The following is a 26808-nucleotide window of genomic DNA, read 5'->3' as shown; positions in this document are numbered from 1 at the left end:
TACATTTTGTATCTTTGTATCTTTTGCAATTTCGGACATTAAGGGCAGCGCAGCCGAAATGCATGGTGAAAGTCGGCGGCGCTGGCGATGCTTGTGTGAAAATGCTGGCCCACAACTTGTATGCAACCCCTCCCCGGCCGCCCCTCGCCTGCGACCAACACGCCATTGTTTGTAATTGTCAAGTGAGTGGGAGAGGAGGGGAAGGCAGAGGGAGTATCTTTAGTGCATGTTGCTTATGCTTAATTTCTTTTCTATTTTTCTATAGTTTGCTGCTTTGCCTCACGTTTCGCTAGCCAAATATTGTTTTTTTTTTTTCTTATATATTTATTTTTTTTTTACTCTTGACCATGTTGGCAAACTTGTTTGAAAGCCTAAACACGACAGCCCGCCGCCCCGTTGAGCGGCCCTGCCATTGTCTAACACAAAAATGTAGCCACAGATACAGATGCAGGTACGGATGCAGCCACAGTTGCATCGAGCTGCGAGTGCAACGGTTACTTGCAACTGGCGAGATTTGAAAGTGGACACGAACGCGGACTTTGGAGAGCATCGTGAGATTTTTGGCACACATGTATCTGACCGAAACGCCAAAGCAGAACGGAAATGAAAAGTGAACGCACACGAAGCCAAAGGCTGAGACAAAGCACAAATTAAAGAAAATCGAGCGAGCGATATAGAGAGCAGGGGAGGTAGTGAGACAGAGAAAGGGGGCCATTCGGTGTGGGGGGGTGGGGCATAAAAATGTCAAAACGGTCACGCTTACGTGCGCATAGGCAGAAAACTATGAACCTCGCAAACGGAGGAGCGTCGTGAGAACGAACGCGTCTAGGAACAACAGAAAGAAACCAAAAAAAAAAAAAAAACTAAATAAAAAAAAAACAAGGTTGTAGTTGGGTATAAGCGACTGCGCAACACTCGCTCGCAACATTAATTACGTGACATCAGTCAATCCCTGGAAGATCCCATAAACACTCTTTGGTCCCCGATTTGGTCTCTCTAGCTTTAAGACGTTGGAAGATATGTAATTTGTAAGACTGCGAAGTCCCCAGTCAGAATACATCTTCCGAGGAGTTTTTTGAACAGTCTTTGGTTTAGCTTTCAGACTGGCGAAGAAACCTTAACACTTTATCGCTTATAAACATAACCAAGTCTCTTACTTTAATAGCGCCTGGCAAAATTGCGTTTATATAGGCAGACGGGCGGACAGCTAATATACCCATTGCCACATTGTGAATGAGTACAAAAAAAAAAGACAAGAAGTAAAAGAGAGCGTCCAAGCGTGCAAGGGCTGACCATGAAGATCGGCCACGGGGCAAATGGAGAGGAAAGCAGAAAGGGAGAGTGAGAGGGACAGGGAGAGACAGATTGAGAGAGTGAGAGAGAGATAGGGACAGAGAGAGAGAGAGAGAGAGAGAGAGAGAGCGCTAGAGAGAGATAGGGGAAAAGAGAGAGGGGCATAATATATGATTAAGTGATCTGATAATCAAATTTGTCGACTTGTACTGAAATGAAATGAATGACAATGACAAGTTCCTGTAAGTGTCGCCCAAGTGGAACTAAAGAACAACCTGGCTAGAGGTAGGATTTGCCAGAATAAACAAGTAAAAGTGCTCTAGTCGGGAGTGCCCGACTAGGGTATACCCTGAACCTTCCTCTACACACACCAAATGCAGCTCGATAGCTAAAAAATGAAATAAGCTTGATCTGTAAATACAATTCTTGAAGCTACATGTCAAATTTGCTGGCTATGGCTCTACAAGCCTATGAGATTTGCTCAAAAACAGAATTTCGAGATCGATTTTTATCGATTGCATCGATTGGAAACGGGTCAAGCTATCGAAAACAAACTTGTATTGCGCATCTCTAGTTTTTATATTGAAACTAACTAAATTGATATTATTATATATTTTATTATTTAATCAGCTCTCACAACTAGAAGTATATATACATATGCATAACATGTATTTGTTTATTGATAAAAACATTTTAATCAATTGCAGGCGAATAACCGAACACAATTTCAAGGCTAATCGCAGGCTAAGACGTACGTAAATCAAGTTCCCTTTGATTTTATATTGACAGAGCAAAGCTTATCGAAGGGTTTTCAGGCTTAACAGCGACTGTCAGCCTTGACACGCAATATTAAAATTTTGACATGGACGAAACCCAAACAACTGGTCACATTCCCTGTGGGCGTGTTACTCGTCCAACTGCATTCATGGTCAAGTTGCCAGTTGCCAGTTGCCAGTTGCCAGTTGCCAACTGCCAGCTGCTTCTTTCCACGCCCCTGCCGCTGTCTACGCCCCTGCCTCTGACTTTTGCTGCCTGAATAGCAGGGGCTCATTTGGCTAATAGAACAATTATCGACGCCTACCGGAGTTTGACGACAGGCTGCATGGAATGTTACATAAGCCTCACACTCGCTCATAATGCTGATGGTAATGATAACGTTAATGATAATGATGATGATAATGATGATTATGGCGAGAATTATGATAGAGAGCAAAAGCAACAACAAACATATCAGCTGAAACAGGTTCAGAACTCAAAATTTATTTATTGTTAAATGAATACATAAAAATAGAAAATTTATTTAAAAAACTGACCAAGGCACGAAATATCCCAAGCTTGCCTTTCTCCGAAATATGTTTAAATTAAATTCCATATAAAATATCTCAAAAGAGATCCAATAAGCCGTTCACCTCGGGGGCGAATAACAACTAGAGGTCGCGGGGGGAAGTGGAATAGGCTCGCTAACAATCCAATTGGTAACAATTAAATAGACTTTATAAATACTATAGCATAGGATAGTTGGGCTTGACAGCTCCGAAGAGTAACAGAGGACTTACGAAATATTTGATCTTGATGGAAGATATTTGCCGAAAAACTTTCCATTATTCTAGGGTGAACCAAAAAAACACCTCTTGCAAAATGGAATTCAAATGGTAATAGGAGCGGCCGAAGCAAAAACATTCCAATCCCATCTCTGAATCTATAGAAAAGTTACACGTTAAAAGTCCTAGTAGAGATCTTTAGGCTTGACTAATATGGAAATCCTTTCAAAAACCGCGGAGCCTTGAATGGATTCGTCGAAACCGAAACGAAAATCAATGAAATGCTTAAAACAATTTGAGGAAGATTTGGGAATTGGAATAGACTTGATACAGATGCAGATGGTGGGATTCAGTGTGATTTCCATAGAAAGGATAGTTATGGGCTTGAAAGATCCGACAAATTAATGAGAACTCACTAACTAGCTGCCCATCCTAAAACGCATTCTAATACTAACTGTTTGCATGACTATCATCTATTCAATAGCAACCTCCTAAAACCTTCAACTATAACTAGATTACACAAATTTAAAATCTGCCCATTCTACTGAACTAACCGGCCACTACGCGAGCCCTGAGCAGAGATGTGTTTGGAATAGCGACCTGTTCGCCTGCGAGGCACACACGGATCCAAATCAATCTGGGAGCCAAAACCATATGGCCTGCCCTGGTTTAGGCCACCACAGATAGTCTGCTGGGAGCTATGACGCTTGCAATTATTCAGCCCATCGATGTCGTCGACCTCATTAATGTTCTCCAAGTCGCGGTCGTCCAGGCGGCCCATATGGAGATTGCTATAAAGCGAATTTGAAACCTCGAATGGCATCAACATTTGGCCCGCAAGCAGTTCCATATACACAGCGTGCATGGCATCGTCGAGAGCATCTCTGGTTTTACGGCGCCATCGGCAAATGGAAAAGACGAACATCGCCGTAGACAGTAGCAAGCGGCAGCAGAAAATGGCAAGCACATCGCCAGGTGAGAACTTGGCAAACAGCCTATTGAAGCTGATCCAGGTGAAAGTTACGGCCAGATACTGCATCACCAGACATTCGGCCATATACACCAGCAATCCAAAGAAACGACAGATGCGATAGGGGCTCTGCTGTTTGATCATCGTTGGATGCATCAATAGCGTCAGCACAGAGCAAATGAACAGTATGGAGGTTAAGTCCGGTTCGTGGCCATCCGAAGGCTGCCACAGGAGTTCACCGATGTGCAGAAATAATGCTACGAAAAGTGTGATTAAAAATGGAGCCATTGTCAAAGGACTCGAAATTTTAAAAAATGTTCTAGAAAATGTGCACACAGAAACAAATAATAATGGAATGCCATTCTACAGGCATATCAGACAAGAAATAAGCTCGAAACTGGACGATGCCTACTAGGATTATATATTTTTTCATGGGAAAGTGAATTCTGTTAGTAAAACTGTGGCACATTTAACATGAATAAATAATATTATTTACCATAATAGCGTTTGATATTAGCTTCCTATGCGTTACACATTCATTTCATATGAGTTCCACCTGTGTTTCGTATGAATTTCTTATGAGTTTCAGAAATAATCTTAGGGTCTACAAAACTTAAACGTTCTTTATAGGATTCACTCCGGTCACCTTGATTGGCTACAATACAAGCTTGCAAATACAATTCACATTAAATCTGTATAAGATCCACAAAACTCCATCTCAGCCGCAGACTTCGCTGAGTATCCACACAACCACCCAGATATACATAAGTTTCACATAACATCCACATATACTCCATATTGAATGCTTATGCATTCCACAAAATATGTATATAAGAACCGCTGAGTGCCCACATAGATCCCATAAAAGTTAAATTTTCTATTCCACATAAAATCGACATCGATTTTACAAAATATTTACATGAGATACAGATAGACTCCATATATATATGGACCCTACATAAGGCAAACAATATATTCCACATAAGGTAAACAATATAGTCCTTAGAGACTTCGCATGAACTCCTTATTCATTCCACAAAACATTCACATAGGATCCGCATAGACTGCGTATAATATCATACGCTTCACATAGATGCCACACAAGATCCACATAGAAAAATACCATCAAATTTTATTCTATAGTTTCTGGCACTACTCGCACAGTTTATATATAGGTTCCATTGGGCATGTTTCACCACCTGAGCTCCACACAGACTTCGCTTAAGATTCACATACCCTTCAACCAACATCTGCGCAGGTTTCATACAAAGTCCACATAGACCCTTATACATGCCCCAACATATTCACTCGTTAGCTACACGTTGATTCCCTATCAAATCCCCAAGCATCCTTTACAAGATCCACAAAGACCACGGAGTAAAATACAATGGAAATCTCTATAGTTTCTGGCATAAGTCGTATGTAGGCTCCATATGGCATGTTTAACACATAGCAAATGCTAATGCGCAATTATTCCGCACTCTTACAGACACAATTTCCATGCATATTCCGCGTATTTGCCGTGTCAAGTCAAGCAAACGGAGGGCAAAGTATTTGGCTTAACAACCTGCAGATGACAATGAGCCCTAATGGATGAGTGCGGGAATGGGCAAAAGAATGGTTTCCGGGCAGGAGGAGGAACACGGAACGAGGTGCGTGTAAACGAAAAGCCGAAGGATGTGCATAGCAGATGCCAGCCAAGCAAAGTCAATGTGGCGGACGCTAGAAAGCGACCCAACCCAACCGAACCAAACCCAACCCAAAACGACAAGCGCCATTCGCTGCGGCTCCTGACTGCAAGCGCGATACGCAAATAAGCAACAAGGACGCGAAACAGGCGAAAACGCCAACGAGGCCAAGCAGGGCTCAAAAATGTCAAGGCCCTTAGGGCTTGGTGGTCCTGGCAACCCTTTTGCCAAACGCCAAACAAGGACAATAACAATCCAGTTAAAATTCGATGGCAAATAGCGCCGAGCGCCAAGCGCCATCGTCGTCATCGTCTCCACCTGAAGATTCATTGAATTGCGAATTCCATCCATGAACAAAAAAAAAAGAATCCTGCCAGCAAATTGTTTGTCGTATAAAATGCAAGCCAACCGAACCATTATTTTTTCATGCTGAACCAATTATGCAACGGCCATGAACCAGTTTAAAACTGGCCAGGTTTAAGTTTCGAACATTTTTAAAATAGTTTACATCAAATTTTCAAATTTGTCTCTTTTGAATATCAAGACTAGTCAGCTCTTTTAATTTCTAACAAAAATTAATTATGACTTAAGAGGAAAACAACAAGTTTTAAACATTTCTTGTGATTTTGACTGAAAACTGTAGATATTCACCCAAGCAGGTGGAAAACGGGTGAAAACGATGTTTTATTGCCCATTTGCAGATATTGGAGAGTAGTAAAACTCCTAAATGCTGAGTTTGATAAAAATATCTTGGGAAACAGAATATTGACCTACTTTCCGACAGATCGTTCTTATGGCAGTCCGATCCTCAGCTCTTAATCCTGATCTAGAATATATATACTACATAGGATCGGAGATGTCTCCCTTTATGCGTTAAACGTTTCATGACAAAATTATAATGCCCTCTATAAAAATATAAGAGAAGGTTTCGGGTTAAGTGAAAAATGGAAGAAATTCCATGTTGATTTTTATAATACTATAAACCGAGCGTCAAACTGTTTTCCAAAAAACAGCTTAATCGATAATATAAAAAATGCCTTAGTCTAAAATAATAAACGCAGAGGGATATTTAGCACCAAAGCATACAGAATTCGGGCCCTAACTATGAGATTTACCCACACATATTCGTTTGAAGTGAAAGTATTGCAATATTTTCAGTGCAACGGGCGACGGTTAATTGAAAATTTAAATGTTTCATTAAAATGTTTAGAGTACATAAAAAAACCAAGTTTTGCAGCAAAGCCTCATGAACCGAACCTTAAGGCAAAAAGCTAGTTTGAAACGTAATCCGAACTAATCCAAACTTCATTTTTCGTTAATATCAATTTATTTAAAATTTGTTTAAAGACAAGCTTAAGGGACTCAGCCTCACTTCCTCCCCTGATCGCTGTCTCCCTCCCTATGATTCTCCCTCTCCCACCCTATTGCTAGACGTTGCATCTTAATTATGCTGCAGCCACAAAAATACTTTGTCCAATCTGCACGACCATGTAAGCTGGAATATTAACACGGCAATTATTGTCGGTACAGGTTCGCACTTGCCAGCTCCCTTTCCCCTGCGCCACAATCTCTCTCTCTTCCTCTCTCCCTCTTTCTCTCGCGCGTTCTTGTACTTTCTGTCTCAGCTCTGCTGTTGCCCGTTTGCCATCAGCATTTGCCGTGGCTTTGCGTGTCAAATCAGATTTTGTTAACTTTGTGTTGTTGCCACAACACTTCTGTGCACAATTCTTTCGACTTTAACACCTTTCAGCGTGTGTGCGGGTGTGTGTGTGCGTGTGCGTGCGAGTGTGTGTTCGATTCTTATCGAGAAATGGCAAGTTAATTGCTCACGAGCTGAGAGCCACATTCATTTTCCTTTCCAGAGCACCCGACTGAAAATTGATGCGAGCTTGACGAAAATTCCCACAGACTGTGCCGAATCAAACAGGTGCACGGGGCAAACAAAATGGCCAAAGCCAGGAAACGGAAACGCAGCCATCAGCAGCGAGCATGAACCGCAAAATTGAAATGTGCGTGCACTGAAATTGCGTTTTCAAAGGGGGCAAACATCCATGCGCACACACATACACATGCAGAAGGATACCCACTGGCCCAATTAGTGCTGTATGTATGTGTCCTTGGTGTCCCGTTGGATACACCAAAGGTCAGCTGCTGCGGCTATTGTTGCTGCTGCTGTTGCCATCATCCTGAATGAGGTTTGTGCCCGACGCGCTCCCAAGTGAATAATGAATGCAAATTCGATTTCGTTGTTTCTGACTGCATCCCATTAAACAAGGTTTGTGGCTTTTATATGCCTGCCTTTGATGGCCTTGCCGAAAGGTATATTGATTTTGTAAAGATATTTATCTATAAGATACAAATACCATATATATTCTTGATCAGTAACAACAGTTGAGTCGATATATCCATGTCCGTTTATCCGTTTTTATGCGAACGAGATCTGTGCCTAACTTATATCAAAGGTCAGATCAACAAAAGCTGCTGCGTTCGTCAGGGTCCATCACAGAGAGGCGCCTTCAAAGGTAACACCCCAGCAACCTTTCTAGGAGACGAATTATTAAATACCTTACAGTTTTGGGCTTTATCCTCAGTCGTCCGCATTGTAAATACCCCATCAATGTAAATATCCCTCAATGTAAGCACCAGCTACTAAATTGTTACTTAACGCTTATTTCATAGGCTTGTGCTTGGCAGAGATTATTTTTGTAATTACTACTTATATATATATAATTGAAGCAGAATCGATCTAAAACTGGCTTGTAATAGAAATCTTTTCCGTTTTTTCTAGATATCTTAACCAAACTCAGCAATGACAAGCTTCACTTTGCTCCCAAATAATCAGCAAAAAAACCCTAACAAATCGGACAGATATATCACAAGGCTTTCGCACTGAAGCACATCTAAGCCAAATGTGTGCAAGGGTATTTAATCTTCGGTGTGCCAAGCAAGGCCGTTCGTCCTGTTCCCGTTCAAGTGCGTTAATCACACAATCGCAGATTTACCAAAATTTCAAATTAACTGCAGGCGCAGGTATGTCTGAGATAAATGGAATGCAACTGGCATAACTCTGGCTATTTCAATTTGCAATCAAACATTGATTACGCTTAACTAACCACAAAGATGGTTTGCATAATCCGATTTAACCCATTTGTTAGTGAGTAGGGCACGATACTTGAAATCTCAAATGGGTACATAACAATTAACAATAACAGATATGTGAAAATGATGAAGCTCTTAAATGAAAACCTTTTTGGAAACAGAATATTGATGACAATAGCTTTAAAACTGAAAAACTAGTTTACAGACGGGCATGGCTATGTCAACTCAGCTCTTGATGCTGATCTAGAATATATATTCATTCATTCCATGACAGAATTAAAATACCCTCCACAGAGGTATAAGAAATAGATTTTATTGAGTTCTTAAAGCCCCTACAATGAGGTATGTACGGCATATTCAGCTATCACAGCCCCACGTATCTCACGTATCTGCACATGTATCTGATGCCTTAGTTCAGAGCACTCCGATACGTGTGCTAATTTTTAGAAAATAGTTTTAAGCCATAAGAATTACATACAAATTTAGAAACAGTCGTAATTTAAATAAGTATTACTCGATATTATAGATTTTTTCGTAGTGCTTGATTTAATGATAATCCGCATGAATTTAAATTTCTCTGCACACACACGCATGTATTCTATTTATGCGCACATTTGTGTGCATGCATATGTGTGTATATGTGCACATGTAGACATATGCATGCATGCATGTATGCATGTATCTATCTTGTAGCTGTGGACTTAATAAACTACCAGAGCTAATCATTGTGTCAGTTAGCTAACTCGACACGGGCACATGGTGCAGGTCACGTTCGGCTGGTAGCCAGGCTATCATGTCTCCTAAATTTCTCCCAGTTTCATGAGAGACCCCACCCCGTCCCCGCCCTCCGGCACTGAGCATACCTGCCCTACTGCGCTCCTGCTGTTCGGCTGTTGCAAATCCACACTCAGTTTTTTTATGTGTCACATTGAGTTATTTTCAACGCGAATTTTCAAAATATATTTTGTCGAACATTCGCTGCGCCTGTGGCCAGCTGATGCAGTTATGGGCGGCGGGCGGCGCAGCATTGAGAGGGGAAGGGAATTTGTATTTTTCGATATACATATGTACATATGTATACATTCCCGTTCGCATTCACATTCTTGTGACGCTGCTTTTCTCTTATTGCATACGCGCTTATTTTTTTTGGGGGGCCTCTTTTTTTTTTTTTTGTTTTTTCTTTCTTGTTGCTGTTGTTGTTTCTTATGCTCATTTTGTGCTTTGCTTTTTTGGACACTGCCGGCGATGGCATTTTTGTGGCCTAAATGCAGACGGTTGGCATAGGGGCGGAATGGGGGACAATGGGTAACTGAGGATTGGTTGTTGCAATGTGTCAGCGCCAGTTGCCTCAATGAATCTGTTTACAATTTCCACTTTGTTGTCTTGGCCTCTCGCTCTCGCTTCCGCAGCCTAGCGCGCTGTCTCTGTCGCTCTAGTCAAATGTATGGCTTTGTGTGTCGATTTGTATACAGCACATGCCACATGAATGTTGCACGACGTGCTGTGCATGTATATATGTGTGTGTATGTGTGGCTTGCGCTGATAGCTGATAACAGTTAAGAGCTTAGAGCCAAGCGAGTGCCCAAACAAACAGAGCCATCGATGCAAGAAGAGGAGAGGAAGAGACAGGCGACGGGCAGGCAAAAGCCACCGCCCACTAGCGCAACTTTTTGCAAGCTTGCAAACGATTCTAAACACACACACACACACGCACAAGCACCGTTAAACGGTGACAGACTCAGACAGACTCAAAAAAAAAGCGGTTGCAGGCAGCAACAGCAGCAGCAACGACAATGTCAAACAAAAAAAACTCGAACGAGTTGCCAGCGCAGCCAACGACTTCTAATAAAAACCGGGACGGCAACAACGAAAGCGTTGCAGCAGGAAAATTGTTCAAGAAAATTCTTAAAAGAAATTAGCAAAAAAAATAAAAAGATGTACAACAAAAAAAAAAAAAAACAACAAAAAGAAAAGGCAAAAACAACAGCAGTAGCAACAACAACACTAAAACTAAAACAAACGACGACAGCGTTGCGATTTTCTGCCGTTAGCTTTTTATGCGGCGCGCAGCGTAAAGCTCAACGTCTCGAGAGGCGCGCCATTTCAGAGAGTGCAAGATAAAGAGCGTAAAATCGGTATGCGAATGAGAGAGCGCGCGGAATGGAGAGCGCAGCACGAGCCGCGACTTGGCGCTCGCTGCTGCTGCTGCTAGTGCAGCGCTTCCTAAAGAAGACAACATGCAGCGAATAAGTCACAATGTCACCCGACAAAAGCGTCGCAAATGTTTTAACTTGCAAGGCAAGATACGTTTTTTAAGGATTAACTTTTTATGTAAGACGAATTCGTTGTGTTTAATAACAACATAATTTGTATGATAGGAAGAATATAAATAAAATACCCATGTTATTTTTCCATTAAATTGTGAACATTATTATCGCACAATTGCGCAATACTAGTTCACAAAAGCAGGAAAACAGTTATATATAATCAATATGTGACAAGAAAATCAAAAATCTGAACTCTTGAACTCGTAAGAGAAGGCGACGTTATAGCTATGCGTTGATGAGTAAGGTTGACTATTTAACAAATCTATGTTTTCATTTATACAGATATATATAAAATTTAAAAATTTATTTTCATTTAACAATCATAGTAATGTTGCCTTATAAAACATATAATTATCAAATATCATTATTTTGTTGGTAATTAATAATTATTTTTTATTGCTCCGAACATTTTCATGAATGACGTTTTTGTCGCCTGTTTATATACACAAAGAGAGTTTTGAGTCGCAATCGCAATAATGTCGTCAGCCGGATGCTTAGCTAGCTTTTTCTCAATAGAATAAAAGAATAAAAGCAAAAAACAAAAAACAAAAAAAAACCTCGTAGCAACAGAAGAGTGCGAAAGAAGCAGAGAGAGAAAGGAGCGAGAGAGAAAGTATCAGCGCAAAAGGGGTAGGGAGGAAAACAACGCGGCGCAGTTAAAAAATTGCGTTGTTCATAAATCAGTCTCAATTAAAATTAACTGGAAAATGCAACGCTAATTAGATCTGCGGTCAGCACTATGCTTGGGGCACTTTACGTCTGCGGCTACGACTGCTCCTGGACCTGAATCGGACTGCATCACGCGGCGCACGGAACCGGCCGGCATTTGGGCGGGGCGGCGCGGTGCGACTTGGCTCGTCGGCACCGAATTTTTGTTAAGCATTTGTCGGTATATACGCATATGTGTGATTTACAATTTGCAGGAAAAACGATGCGGCATTTGTTTAATAACAATTAAAATAATAGCAGTCACAACAACAACAACAACAACAGCAGCCGAAACACGCCGACAAACGTTGCGAACAAGCATGACAATAATTGCCAGTTGTTGTTGACTGCTGACAACAACATGCGAAACGAAATGCCGACAATAACAACACAGCACAATAACAAAAAGAATAATAAAAAAAAGAAGAAAAAAAAACAAAAACAATTATCTATCAACAGCACGCGCGACACACGTTACGTATACGCAATACATGGCTAGCCCGCTCATCATACGATAAACAACATCATCATGAACGTGATTATCATGAGATGTCGCCATTATCATCCTCGTATTCCAACCACAAACGTCGTCGGCATCGTTGCCGTCGCCGATTCGTTACGTTACGTTGTCGTTCCGACGTCTAAATGAGCACTAAAACGTAACTCAACGACGCAGACGATGCCGGGCAGCCGGCACAGTCAAAAAAAAAATGAAAATAAAAATAAAAAAAGTAATAACAACAACAGCAGCATATAAAACTATCCTTGCTGCACTCTCTGTGCGCTTTTATTCGCTCTCATTCTCTTTCTCTCTCTCTCTCTCTCGCGCGCGCATTCCTGACGTTTATCAGCAGTTTGTAACAGAGACGCAGCAGCCAAAAGAAGCAGCGGCCGCAGCTTTTGGGGGCGTCAAGGCGTCAGGACAAAAGGCAGCGCAGCGCGCTCTCAATTTCGCTTATGTGTTTGTATGTGTGTGTGTGCCTTGGTATGTGTGCACTTCAGCATGGATGAACGAACGTCAAATAGAACATGTGCTAATGAATTATCAACTGTCGGCACAGCGTAAACGTTAGAGCGGACACGGCGACGAATGGACAAGGATAAATGAATGGATGAGGGGATAATAAAAAAAAAAATACAAATAACCAGTACATATATATCTTTATATATATATATATGTGTAAAGACATGCGACTGTATGTGGGACAATCCAAATGGTAGCCTACTTAATAGAGGGAGAGAACACTGCAATCAACGGCAAATGAATAACAGCTTAATGAATGAGTGCATTCACACGGAACGCAATGTAAACGCGTTATGAATCCAGTTTTAGACCAATTGACACTATAACTGCTGCAAGCTTATGACTTATTTGATCAGAAGATAAGGGACTACTGTTTGCAAAATGACTGTGAATCGATAAATTGATTGCAATATATATCTCATAACAAGAGCCGGTTCATATGGTATACTATTCAGGGAAGTTTTACTTTAAAACTTGATCTTGACCTCTGAATAACGCATATCCCGAACGCTATCCTTTAATGTACTCTATTTATTCAAAATATTATCTCGATTGGTAAATATATCGTTAAAAGAATTTCTAGTGTTAATTCACACTATCCCATACATATGTTTCTATCCCATACTACAATATTTCTCCAATTCCATTTGATATATGAACAAATCAATCGGTGAATTTAATAATTTCATGTAATTGTATAATTAACAAATGCACTCAATCAAAATCGATATATACATGTATATATTGTATATGCATAGGAGTATCGATAGTTAGGCGTTGACTGAATGTTTTCATTATTAACCTTGGGCTTGGCACGTTATTAAATCATCTACAGACTCTGAAAAGTTATGTAGCACACTTTTGGGCGCCTGCAAGCGGCAACTTTCTGTAAGCTGCATATGTATTAGTATGTCTGTATAACATGCCTCCTTGTGGTTACATATATTCATATGTATATATTCATATGTGTTTGTGTGGTTTTGTGAGGTTGTGTGTGTGTGTGTGTGTGTGTGTGTGTGTGTGTGTGTGTGTGTGTGTGAGTGTCTGTACCAAAAGGTAAATGACATCAATGGAGGTTGGCTGGCTGCTCAGTCGCGAACGGGCGCTGACTGCGACTGCGAGTGCGAGTGCAGCGTGTTTACTTTTTGCTTGCATTCTCTGGTCTCTGGTCTCGGTTTCCGTTTGCTGCTTGCCTGCTTACAGTTTCCGGCTTTAGCCAACACACACACACATGCGCACAGACATACATCTGTACACACACAGCGGCTGAGTTTCTATGCGCGCGCCTAAATGTATGCAATGATTTTTTCTTCATTTTTAAGCAGCCTGCACAAACGCTGCAGATGAGGCCGGCACACCCACACACACACACACACGCTTTGAAGTTTGCAGCTTTGGCAAGCTCTTTAATAACTAATCAGACCCAAAAAGTGGGCCCTGCCTGGCGGGCAATCGCCAAGTTATCCGTTGTGTTGAAAACTTTTTGGAAACAGCAGAAATTGCCGCTCATTGTTTGCTGATAACTGAAATCAATGCAGGCGTTGCAAAGGGGGCGTGGCAAGTCAGTGTTCAAGTTTTGGCCCATTGCCAAAGAAATGAAATTCTATAAAATGTTCATTTCGAATTTATTATCGAACATTAAATGCTCTATCGTCATTTAAGCCATGAGAAAAGCATTTGCAAGACATTTAGTTATAGAATGTTTGAATTTCAAACGTTTCCACAAGAGAAACGAAATGGAACCAACTCTATATGGCTTTTGGACAGTGTCAGTGCAATTTGTGTCAAATTTTCTACATGTGAAACGAAATGGAATGGAATAGACGTAACGACAAGATACAAGGGAACGTATTAGAGAACAGACTTTAAACACTCCTATTTTTTTTTATTTTACATAAAAGAATTCGCTTGTGATAGAAAATGAAATTGGAACACTTCAGTGGAATTGGAACATTCAAAATCGGGGCATTTTATATCAAGTTTAAAGAAAATTGTTACAAATTGAAATTAAAATACTTTATGAATATACATTGTTTATGCTTAAAGCGTGTGGAACGAAGTGGAAATAAAACAGACTTCAAATATATTATGCGTCCTTTGATATAATGTACTTCAAATTTTTGCTAGGTTTCAAAAATGGTTTCTTCAAATTAGGAACGTTGGAATGGAACACTCAAATAATATATATTGTAAGATGAACAGTATGTCCAAGCGATTCATTAGATAATTCATATACTTTTAATACCCTCTCCTTGTGAGGGAGCATAACAAAAGGCACAATTTCTTTTTGGGCCAACCAACCAAGGATAAAGTTTGTTATGTAAAATATTTTGGTCTCTTTGAACCGGCGACTTACCGCTGGGATCGTGATGTGGTGGCGGCAGACCCGCCTGCTGCGGCTGATGCTGCTGATGATGATGATGGGGATTGGGCGCACAGAATGCGCTTGAGCCGCCGCCCAGCGTTGGCGGTGGTCCGGCTGGCGGGGGTGGCGGATATGCACTGGCCCTATACGAAGGCGGCGGTGAGCCAACATCGCAACGATCCGGCGGCACCGTGGGCGGACCACCCTGCGGCGGCGGCGGACCGTAATGGGCCTGCGGCGGCGGTCCACCATAATGATGAGGCGGCGGTGGCGGACCACCATGATACTCAGCCGCCTGCTGGTAATGATGGGCGTGTGCCGCATGCGCTGCATGGGCGGCCGCATACTGATGCTGATGATGCATATGCAGCACCCCGCTGCCGGCGGGCGCCAATTGATGGGCATGGTAAGCGGCAGCGGCCGCGGCAGCTGCAGCCGCAGCGGCTGCATAAGATGGCGGCGGCGGTCCATGATGATCCGGCGGCATATGCTCCGTATGCAGGCCCAGATCCGGGGCATGATACATGCCCGCGCTGAGCGGTTCGCCCGGCAGCAACACGTGCGGCGCCGGCGGCTGCACGGGCAGCGGCGGTGAGCTGTGCGCTGCAAGCGGCAAAGATGGAAATATAAGAATTTTGTCAATCATTATTGAATGGCAACTAACAACTGCATTTTATTGGATATGAATCGTTGAAAAAAGTGCATTGTGTTGGCAATATTGGCATTTCGATAAAAAATTTGATAATCGTAAGAATTTTAACTATTTTATTCGAGCTCATAGTCTTTATAACTATATGGAAAAAGTCGATAAATATATTTTGTATGTGATCTCGAATGACATTTTTCACATTCTACCAATATTGACATTATTTAGTAAGTGGAAAACCAACTACATAAAATTTAAATAGCTCCAAAATTTATAGAAACTGATAAGTAATTTTAGCCAGTTGGCAAGGTAATTATCAGCGTTGCCATATAGTTTGAAATAGCCAAAACAAACGGCAAATGAATTGTCATCATTGCCATACTCTTAAGAATCGAATATGTTGGACTTAACATCGAATTTTATCGTTGTAACGGAATAAAAGCAATAGATACTGAATGCATTAAAATAGTATACTCTATACACAACGCGAAAAAGGGAATATGGAAATATATCAGTATTCTGTTCGAATAAACGCAATCATCTCTACTGTCATGTCCGCTGACCTCCTCTAAGGAGGAAGCAAGTGCAATCGATCGATTGTTTTTTTAGATTTACATAAAGTTCATCAATTGCCAGCGTTGCCATATCATCAAATTATACAAATATTTACTTCTTTATTCAATTCTGTTAATTTTATTTAATTTTGATCGTTTCCATATTATGAAAATGTTGTAAAATTTATGTTTTTATTTGATTGACTGTGTTGCCATATTTTCAAATTTTTAAATTGTTTATATCTGATTCTAAATTTAATCTATATAATATTATTCAATTTTCAGCGTTTTTAAATTTTTGTTTATTTTTAAAGTCAATCGAGATCACTTTATTCGATTGTCAGCGTTGCCATATTATTCAAATGGTTAAATATATATTTATATTCGATTTTCAGGTAAATTAATCGAAAGAAAAAAATCAGAGTTGCCATATTCTTTTTATTTTTTTTTTTTTTTTTTTGTTTTTTTTTGGTTTTAAGTTACTTTTATTTTTGCTAATTTTCTGTTACTTTTTACTTTTAGCAAGTTTTATCAGCGTGAGTTGCCATATTATTAAAATTTAAAAATGATAAAATTGTAATAGGATTATTTTTGAATTTGTAACTTACCCTCACTGAGACCGGAACTGGCACCAGGCGGCAGCATGCTGGATAGAGCGCTGAGTGGCGTATAGGATTTGGGTGGCTCGACGGAGCCGGGTCGCAGAAGGCGCTCCTCTGTCACGCTGGACTGGACACGATACTGCATTTTACAGTATGCCTCCTGGGCGGCACCATTGCTGGCATTGACATAGACGCCGGTAATGGTGACATCTGTGTCCTGAACAATGACCACACTGGATGACGTTGGACGGCTGCAGTCCTTAGCATCTTTGGCGCTGCTCGAATCGCCACGATAGCCAGTTGTTGTAATGGTAGTGTCCGTATTCGTCTCCTTGGTCTCCTTGGAGTACTTGGAATCGTTGCTTTCCTCGATCATATTGCTCTGCGGCTTGTTGCTTAATGCCGCATCCTTCAGATCCTTTAGCTCTTTGGCCTCCTTGGACTCTTTGCTGTCCTTATCCTTGCAATCTTTGGGCTCCTTTTTGATGTGCAGCTCGGCTTGGGCTTTGGTCGCGCTCGTAACCTTCGTGACCTTCGTAACCGTCGGCCTTGTGGTTTCCAGCTCATCGTAGCTCTCAAAGCTGCTGCAATCGCTGGCCAAATTCTTGTCCAGATGCCGTTCCACTTCGTAAGTGGCCGCCACAATGGCGCTGGCATTGAGGCTGGCCATGCGCTTGCGCGCTAATATACCCTTATAGTCGCCAATGAGTTCCTCGGTGAAGGCGGTTTTGCGCTTCTTGGGCAGCTGTTTGGGCGGCGGCTTGGACTTAGCTTTATCCATATCCTTTGGCTTCTCCCTGTCACGATCCTTGTCCTTGCTGTCGGTGTCATGCTGTTGCGTCTCCGCATCGCTGTCCTCGACCGGCACTTTTTTATGATGGTTCTTCTTTTTGGATTCACCATCACCAGCTGCTGGCGTTTGCTTCTTGGCTGGCGTTTTCTTCTGCAGCTTCTTCTTCTTTTGCTGTTGTAAGCGCTGCAGCTGCAACTCCTCCGCCTCGCTGTCGCTATCGAATTCCCAATGCTTGCCCACTCCGCGTCCGCCGGGCACATAGCGTAACTCACGACGCGGCTCCACGACAATCTCTGCCTCTGCTTTGTCCTTGTCCTTATCCTTATCCTTGTCTTTTTCCTTGTCTCTATCCCGGTCTCTGTCCCTGTCCCTGTCTGGCGGCAGCTCGCTTTTGTTGTTGTCGTCGTCGCTGCCATCGAGCGTGCGTATGCGCGGCGGCTGCTGCGTCGCCTTGGACAGCCCCAGCTCATGGGCGGTACGGGATTCATTCTCATAGAGGCACTGCACCTTGGCCAGCGCATTCAGCGAGGCCATGCGATGCCGCTTGGCCCCATAGCTGCTCAGCTTTTTCTCATCCTCCGAATCGCTGCTCTCGGAGCGCGAACTATCGCTGGCCGCCGCTGCCGGCGGCGTTGGCAGCTTTGATTTGGCTGCCGCTTGCTTTTTTTTGCCAGCAGCAACTGTTGCTGTTGTGACAGCTGTTGTTGTTGCTGCTGCTGCTGTGGCTGCTGTTGCTGTCAGCGTGGGCGTATTCGGCTTGCGTTTTATCTGCTTCTTGCCGCCGCCTTTGGGCAAGGGCTCCACAGCAGCAACTGTTGCAGCTGCTTGCTCCTGTTTGACCTTTTCGTCCTTGGCTAGCAGCTTTTGCTCCAGCTGCTTGAGCGGCCTGTTGTCCTCGTCGGAAAACTCGCGCAGCTCCTTTAGCGTTGGCAGCACCATTTTGATGGGCTCCTCATCCTCGGAGCCGCTCTTGAAGTCGTATATATCATTCGCCGCACTCAAGGAGCTCAGCGCCGTTTTACTGCAGGCCTGCTGCAGTCGGGCTTTGCCCGCTGATGTTTTGCTGTATTTGTTTTTGGGGCGCTGCTTGGCGGGCGCCGCTGCTGCAGCTGCGGGGCTTGGTGTTATTATCCCGCTGCCCGTGGGCGTTGACTCTATGGGCGTGGCCGTGCGCGTCGGCGCCGGCGTTGGCGTTGGCGTCGCTGTTGGCGTTGGCGGTGTTTGCATGCTATTGATTTCCTCCAAATCCATGTGCACCAGCTCCGTGTTGGAGTCGAGCTGGGCGCGTGTCTTCGTTTTGCTCTGCTCCAACTCTGTTGTCGTTGATGCTGTTGCTGTTGCTGTTATTGTTGTTGTTGCTGTTGCTGTTGCTTGCGCCCCCTTTTTGCCACCCTTGGGTGCTGTCACACCGCTTCTGCCCTTGTCTTTTTGCGTTTGTTGCTGCGATTGCTGTTGTTGTTGTTGTTGTTTTTTGGGCGCCGCCTTTGTCGCTTTGGCTGCCAATGTGGACGGCGGCTCGAGCTTGGCCTTTTTGGCAGCGGACTGTTTGGCGCCTTTGGCACCAGGAGATTCTTTACTATCGCAATGAGCATCCTTTGGCTCGCTTAATACTGCCTCCGGCTCCTTGGACTTTTCCTTGTCCTTCTCCTTATCCTTATCCTTATCCTTATCCCTCTCCTTCTCCTTCTCCTTGTCGCGCTCCCTGTCCAACTTGCTGGCCTCGTTGTCCACACGCTGGCGCTTGACATTGAGCGGCTTGCCAGGATTCAGGCTGGCTATGACCTTGACAGCTGCTGCACGCGATTTGGTCTTTACATTTTCCGATATGGAGGACTTGAGGCCCTCGCTCATGCGCTCCTCGCCGCTGGGCAGCAGATTGTCAAAGCCATGAATCTTGATGTCCAGACTCTTGAGCATTTTATTTATGGCTCGCGCCTTGCCGTCCTCCTGACGCTCCTCCGGCGACAGCTTTAGCGTACTCGATCCGCCAGACTTGTCCGTGCTGGCGGTGGCTGAGGCTAATGTTGTTGTTGCTGTTGCAGCGGATGTTGCTGCTGCTCCAGCTGTTGTTGTTGCTGTTGTTGTTGTTGCTATTGCACTGGACCCCGTCGCCTGCTGTTGCTGTCGCTTTGTGGCGGTTGTTGTTGTTGTTGATGTTGCCTCGGATTTGGCACACCTTCTATCCTCCGGCTCGTCCGTTAGCTTCTGCTGCTTGCCACTGCTGCGTTTCTTTGACGTCGACGTCGACGTCGTCGCTGTGGCAGACGTCGCCGTCGTCGCAGCTGTGGCACGCTGCTGTCGCTCGGCAACGCTGGAACGCTTCTTCGGACCCATCTCTGTGCGCTGCCCAGCCAAGAGACTAGTGTGCGCAAGGGAAGAGAAAGAGAGATAAAGCTCATAAGAGAGACAGAAAGAGAAAGCAGGATAAACCTAAAGGCGAATAATATCGTTACATGTACTCGCTAAATGCATACCCTGTGCTAAGAGTGTTTTTATACCCTGAACCCTTAAAAAATGGGCAAAATCCAAATGTATGTAACAGGCAGAAGGAAGCATCTCCGACCCCATAAAGTATATATATTCTTGATCAGCACCAATAGCCGAGTCGATCTAGCCATGTCCGTCTGTCTGTCTGTCTGTCTGTCTGTCCGTCCGTCCGTATGTATGAACGCAAGGATCTCAGAACCTATAAGAGCTAGATGTAGATGCTCCTATATCCCGAGCAGATCGAGTTTGTTTCCGATAATCGATAACTTACTCCGTTTCCAAGCAATCGATAAAAATCGATATCGATATCCTGTTTTTTGGGCAATTTTGGTAAATAATAAGAGCTAGAGTCACCAAACTTGACATATAGCTTCTAAAATAGAATATATATATGCATTTGATGTTGGAAGAAGAGGGTTCAGGGTATCCCCTAGTCGGGAGCTCCCGACTAGAACCTCTTACTTGTTTTTACTACACTCGATATGTGCTAGTTACACGTCTACGATACACTTGTCAGGTGTGAATTTAAAAACCACTTTATCTTCATACGAAACTGTTTTGTAAACAAATTAAATCGAAAAGTGTATAAGCTGTAGCCCTGGTTGGTAAGAGCGTATTAAGAATTAAGGGACAACAAGAGCGCTCTAGTCAAAAGTGCCGGACTAGCCCGGACTAGATACCCTAAAGCTGAACGTATCTGTATCTGTATCTGCATCTGCATCTGTATCTCTATCTCAATTTCTATCTCTATCTCTATCTCTATCTCTATCTCTATCTCTATCTCTATCTATCTCTATCTCTATCTCTATCTCTATCTCTATCTCTATCTCTATCTATCTCTATCTCTATCTCTATCTCTATCTCTATCTCTATCTCTATCTCTATCTCTATCTCTATCTCTATCTCTATCTCTATCTCTATCTCTATCTCTATCTCTATCTCTATCTCTATCTCTATCTCTATCTCTATCTCTATCTCTATCTCTATCTCTATCTCTATCTCTATCTCTATCTCTATCTGTAAATGTGTCTGTGCCTGTATCTGTATACATTACAAAAGAGCCTAGATATTTTGTTTCGTGCATCTAGCTTTTAAATTTTTTGAGTTTGGCCTAAAAAATCATATCTCAAAATCGATATTAATCGATAACACAATTATCCAAGGAGATATATCGGAAAATTGATAAGCTTGTCATGATTACGGTATATATTTTTTAAGTCTCTTGCTCGACTCACGGCTCGTTCATATATACAAGATCATGGGACTCGGCTTGTTGTCGCTATCAAGAACTTATATGCTTTATGGTATCGTAAATACCTCCTGCCGCCTGTTACATACATTCTCCCGAAAACCGAGTATCCAATTGATTATTCCATCAAAAAAAAAAAAAAATAATGTTCTCATCGTGCACAGTTCCCGTTCCCTATTCCTGTTTAATTTGATGACTACACATTTTTATCTTTTACATTACATACATATATGTATGTGCTCGATATTTCATTTGCATGTCAGAGGAAACAGCTGAGTCAGTTGTTTCAGCGACTTTCCACTTCACTTTTAATTTCTTTTCCCTTTTTTCTGGTTCAAGTGTCAGCGCGTGACAAACAATGAAAATTGTAGTCGCAATTTCTACCCGTCAGTTCTTTGGCGTCGCGTCTCTTCATTAGAGAGCCGACCTGACACGAGACTTAAGGGACATTTTTGTCAAAGGAATATTCCAACAAAAGAAAAATCTGTATTTTTTACTTGGTGTGTTTTAGGCAACGGAAGTTATTTAAGCCTAGTTTAAGGCTGGTAAAAAAAAGTATCCCATTTATTAAAATTCTATATTATGAAGTTACTGGAATTCACAGCTTTTTGCTTATATGTATATAAGTTGATACAAATATTTTTCAAGCTTATACAAATTTTTTTTTTTTGGGTTTACTATGGGCTGACCTTCGAATATTCGAAGCTGGGATTAGGCCATGTATTATGGATTATCAAAGCTTTAAGCCAATGTAAAAGGCATTGAAATGTTGGTGTTCACAAAAGTTCAAAGTTTAGCCATAACGGGAAATATATACTAAAATTGAAACAATTTTTATTTCTATAACTTTATTTTTATAACTCTAAGATATGCTCAAAACACAGAACACAGGCAAGTTAAAATTTATCGATTTACGTGTAATAGGGGAAGGAATCGTTAGTTTTCAACTAAATTTGCGAATATTCTAGATTTGTTGAACAGACACTAGACCGATATAACTGTGTACCTATTCTCAATATATTTTCATTACAGGGTATAATCATGATTTAGACATACCTAAATATATCCTTTACCATTCATTCACAATACCACAAGAATGACTCATACATAATTATATTATAAACAGAGTATAAGCTGAGCAATAGTCTAAGATTGTCTACCTTCGAATTCAAAGTTTTTTAGGCAAGATCTCTTTTTCAGCTAACACCAACACACAAGCACATTCACAGTATTTGTTAACTCCAAGTCAAGCTCTTAAGCTACAGTTACATGCACATACATACATACACACATGCATATTTACCTTACGCTCTCGCTCGCTTGCACTCGCGCCTTCTTTCAGTTGGCGGGAAGGCGGGCGCGCGAGCGCGCTCTCGCTCTCTCTCTTTCTCTCTTACTAGCAGTGTTTTTTTTTAGGTGAGCTGGGAATACCAGTAACAGTTTAAGCCAAAGCCATTCCTGGGCATTGGCAGCAGCAGCGCCATTTGGGTGATGAGCCGCCTAGCGTAGGCGCTGCGCTGTTGCGAGTTTAAATGCAATTATTTTGTTTGTTTTTGTTTGATAAAGTTGTCTTTTGATTTGTTGTTTTTAGTGCTTTTGCACTGTTTTAGCCTATAAAATATGCAACACTTTTTTTTAGTAATTGAATATAAACAAAACGGTTAACCCGCATTTTGAGCAGATTTCATCATAATTTATGCATTACAACGGCTGCGGCGGCTGTTGCAAGCGTTTTATGCAAATGCGCCAACACTCACGTACACACAGATACACACACACAAGCACACGCATATGGATGTAAGTTAAAAAGTTACAAGACATTTGTTTACGCTCGCTCATTTGTGACGATATGGCAACACTGTGCGTAGTTTGCTCACGTATACATACACATATACAGACACACTGGGCATTGGGCACATTGCTAAAACATCAACAAAAGAAAAACTGAAATTAACATAGCCAACAACGCACACACACACACACAGACGCACAAACGACAAGGAGATACACAATCGAGCTGCCTTAGCAGAACTCTATTAAAAACTGGGCGCACTTTTTCCAACTTATAAAGTGTATGAATTTGGGATTTGTATTTTCCAAGCAAATTGACAACAACAACAGCATCAACACACACACACACTTATGTACACAATTCGAGTATTGGGGCGAACGCCCGCCCGCTTGCGTACACAATTTAATGATGCAGGAGTGCTCTTATTGGAAGTGAATTGCCTTGCGTATTAGATGCTTGCATTTAATGTTAATGGCATATGCACATTCAAACTCAACAAACTAGAAAAAATAACAAAAAATAAAAGAACAACAGCAGCAGCTGCCGTTGCCAAAGCACACGCACACGCAGCGAAAAAATTTTTTAACGCGGACACTCGACACACACGCTCACGAGCATCTTATCAGACTGGCGCTCTCTATAGTGATGGCTAAACGTCCCGATATATCGCTAAGCGTATGGGCTGTTATATAACAGTGATGTTAGTGCGCATCTATCGATAGTGGTTGTTAACACTAACACGAATGGAAATTACAGCACGAATTGATGTTAGCTAAACTATCTAGCAGTACAAACATAGCTTACAGCTCGTATTAAATTTAATGGCAACAATTTTTTAATATGTTGCATTATTTTTGTCAAAAGCCAAATTTATTTATTTATTTATTTATTAATGGTCGACAAAACGAGTGTCTTCCTCATTATTCAATAGAATATACAATAGAATTTTATGCTAAAAGCCTAGTTAAAGGATACAATTTTCTAAATAGCATCACCGACCGATGGAGGTGTTTTATTTGCCAGTCCGGCCAGCTGTGCCCCTTTTCACAGCTAATTTTGTCAGTGACGCTATTAGAGCCTACATCTAAGCAGAAGGTTGTAAGTAGGAAAAAAGTGTTTTCAAGTAGCATTAAAATAATCTTAATTTGCTATATTAATAAAGAAAATACAATAAATAGGAAAAATGAAAGTAAGAAGAATTGTTAATAAAGTAAAGCAATGTAAGTTAGATAAAGAGTGTTAAGTAGATAGGACAGAAAGAAAAGTAATGGGAAATCACCGACCCGGTGGGGGAAAAATTTTTCAGCCTGTCCGGCAAGCTATGCCCCTGCTCATAGCTGGGAATGGTCAGCGACTTCCCGAAGGTATCCTGAAAGCAACGATTTTATTAGGGGTAGAGACAGTTCGGTAGAGAAAACGTGATGCAAACTATTATAATTTTTACATAGCACGCGAAAAGGATTGTGCATAGCGTAGTCTGTTGTGCACGTAGATAGTAAAAAGGGGCGATAATTTCTGGTTGGTCTAGCCGGAACAGAGAATTGAAGACGCCCTAGCAGAAAAGGAGAATCTATGTCGCCAATAATCAACTTATGTAGAAGGACAACACCGAGAATTGTCCTACGGTTGGTTAACGACGGAAGGTTGAGAAGAAGCAGTCTGCTGGAGTAGGATGGCAACCGAAGATTAGGGTCCCAATTTAAACCTCGTAAGGCAAAAAGCAGAAATTGCTTCTGAACAGATTCAATACGATCCTGGCTGTTGTTATACTGTGGAGACCAAATGCAAGAGCAGAATTCAAGGATAGGGCGAACAAGAGAGATGTACAGAAGTTTTGTTATAAAAGGATCGTTAAACTCTTTAGACCATCGTTTAATGAATCCAAGTACACCTTTTGCCTCATTAACGATGGTATCTATGTGAAGATTGAAACAGAGTTTAGAATCAAAAATTACGCCTAGATCCTTAACTGTTAGTATACGTTGCAAAGGGATATTGTCGATTGTATAACTGACAAGATAAGGTGTAGTACGATTAAAAGTCATAAACATACACTTTGAACAGTTTAGATGCAATTGATTGGCCGAACACCATAGTTGCATAGCGTTCAAATCGTCTTGTAGACGAGAATGATGTAGGGGATTAGTGTATGATAGAAAAAGTTTGACATCGTCCGCATACACACGAGTACACGGGCATGTGATATGACAGAGGGGAGATCATTTATAAAAAGGGTAAAGAGTAAAGGTCCAAGATGACTACCTTGAGGAACACCAGAAGTAACGTGAACCCGTTTAGAGGTAGTCAGCCTCAGCATTACTCTTTGGGTCCTACCTTTTAAATACGAATTAATCCAAAGCAGAAGAGACAGGGGGAAACCTATTCGGTCAAGTTTAAAAAGTAAAATGTCATGGTGCACAGAGTCAAACGCCTTACTGAAGTCAGTGTAAATGACATCAGTTTGCATTTTCGAAAGGAAAGCATCGTTTACCAAGGAAGTAATTCTTTACGAATCCGTGTTGAACAGGGGAAACAACTGATTTGCAGAAATGCTGCAAATTCGAAGTGATTATTTTTTCAAATAATTTAGGAATAGCGGACAGTTTTGCAATGCCCCTGTAATTTTGTATATCAGACTTCCCACCTTTCTTGTGAAGAGGAATGATATAAGATTCTTTCCAAAGAGATGGAAAGACAGAAGTTTCAAGGGATAGATTAAAAAGCTTTAGCAATGGATAAAGAAGGGAAGAACTACACTCCTTGAGAAGACAACTAGGAATATTGTCCGGCCCAGGAGAGTAAGAAGACTTTAAAGAGTTTATAGCTAATAGGAGAGAGGAGTGTGAAATAATTAGAGGAGGTATATAACTTGCGGAAGAAATAGTATAAGGGTAAGCATTAGTATTAGGACAGACTGAAGAGTAAGTTGATTGGAAAAAATTAGCAAACAGGTTAGCAGAATCAGTGTCATTGCTAGCTTTATCCAAGCCAAGAAAAAAAGAAGATGGCAAACTTGAAGATTTACGCTTCAAGTTTACAAAATTATAAAACTGTCTCGGATTTCGGGAAAATTGTCTTTTACAACGTATTAGATAATTCTCATAGCATTGAGAATTAAGAAGAAAGAAGTTCGACTTGGCTATGGAATATTTAGCCAAGTCTGTACACGAACCAGACTTTTTAAACTTTTTAAAATATTTGGATTTTACATTTTTTAGATGTGATAATCTGGTAGTAAACCAGGGTGGTTTTGAAAAAGTAGTCGAAGGAATTGACTTAGGAATACACACATCTAAGAGGGAGATTAGGGTGATGTAAAAAAAATTAATAGCTGTATTCATATCAACTGAGTCATATAAGAAAGACCAATCGGTTGAATAAATAAGCTGATTCAGCAAAGAATAATTTCCTTTGCGAAAGCAATAGCGGGGCTTATTGGCTGATGAGCACGAAATGAGAGGATTACAATTTAGCATTGCAATCTCTAAAGTTGGATGATAGACATCCTCAGGAAGAGATAAAGGAGGGGACCTAGACACATTAGAAATAAGGTAGTCGTTAACAAATACAAGGTCAAGTGTTCTAGTCAAATGATTAGAAATTGAATTGATTTGAAACAACGAAAGATCAAGCATGCAGTCTATAAAATCGTGCTGTGCTGAGGGCACTA

At 41.6% G+C, this 26808-nt stretch overlaps 1 protein-coding gene across 1 annotated transcript in view; it reads right to left on the bottom strand.

Annotated features, from left to right (window-relative positions):
- LOC115766474 overlaps positions 1–19944 on the bottom strand; it is a 51584-nt gene extending 31640 nt beyond the window's left edge. Inside the window, exons 1-6 of the mRNA XM_030710419.1 lie at positions 19873–19944; positions 19342–19641; positions 19020–19308; positions 18415–18923; positions 16824–18270; positions 15007–15618 (exon numbers count right to left, since the gene is read on the bottom strand). Coding sequence (XP_030566279.1) covers positions 15007–15618; positions 16824–18270; positions 18415–18923; positions 19020–19308; positions 19342–19641; positions 19873–19944 — 3229 coding nt within the window. The remainder of the gene's footprint in view (positions 1–15006; positions 15619–16823; positions 18271–18414; positions 18924–19019; positions 19309–19341; positions 19642–19872) is intronic.
- Positions 19945–26808: the final 6864 nt, after the last annotated feature.

The sequence above is a fragment of the Drosophila novamexicana genome, unplaced genomic scaffold (assembly GCF_003285875.2).
Source record: "Drosophila novamexicana strain 15010-1031.04,08,12 unplaced genomic scaffold, DnovRS2.1 tig00001151-arrow-arrow-pilon, whole genome shotgun sequence".
Taxonomy (NCBI): Eukaryota; Metazoa; Arthropoda; class Insecta; order Diptera; family Drosophilidae; genus Drosophila; species Drosophila novamexicana.
Note: the sequence above shows the minus strand (reverse complement) of the source record. Positions and strands in the feature narration are given on the sequence as shown.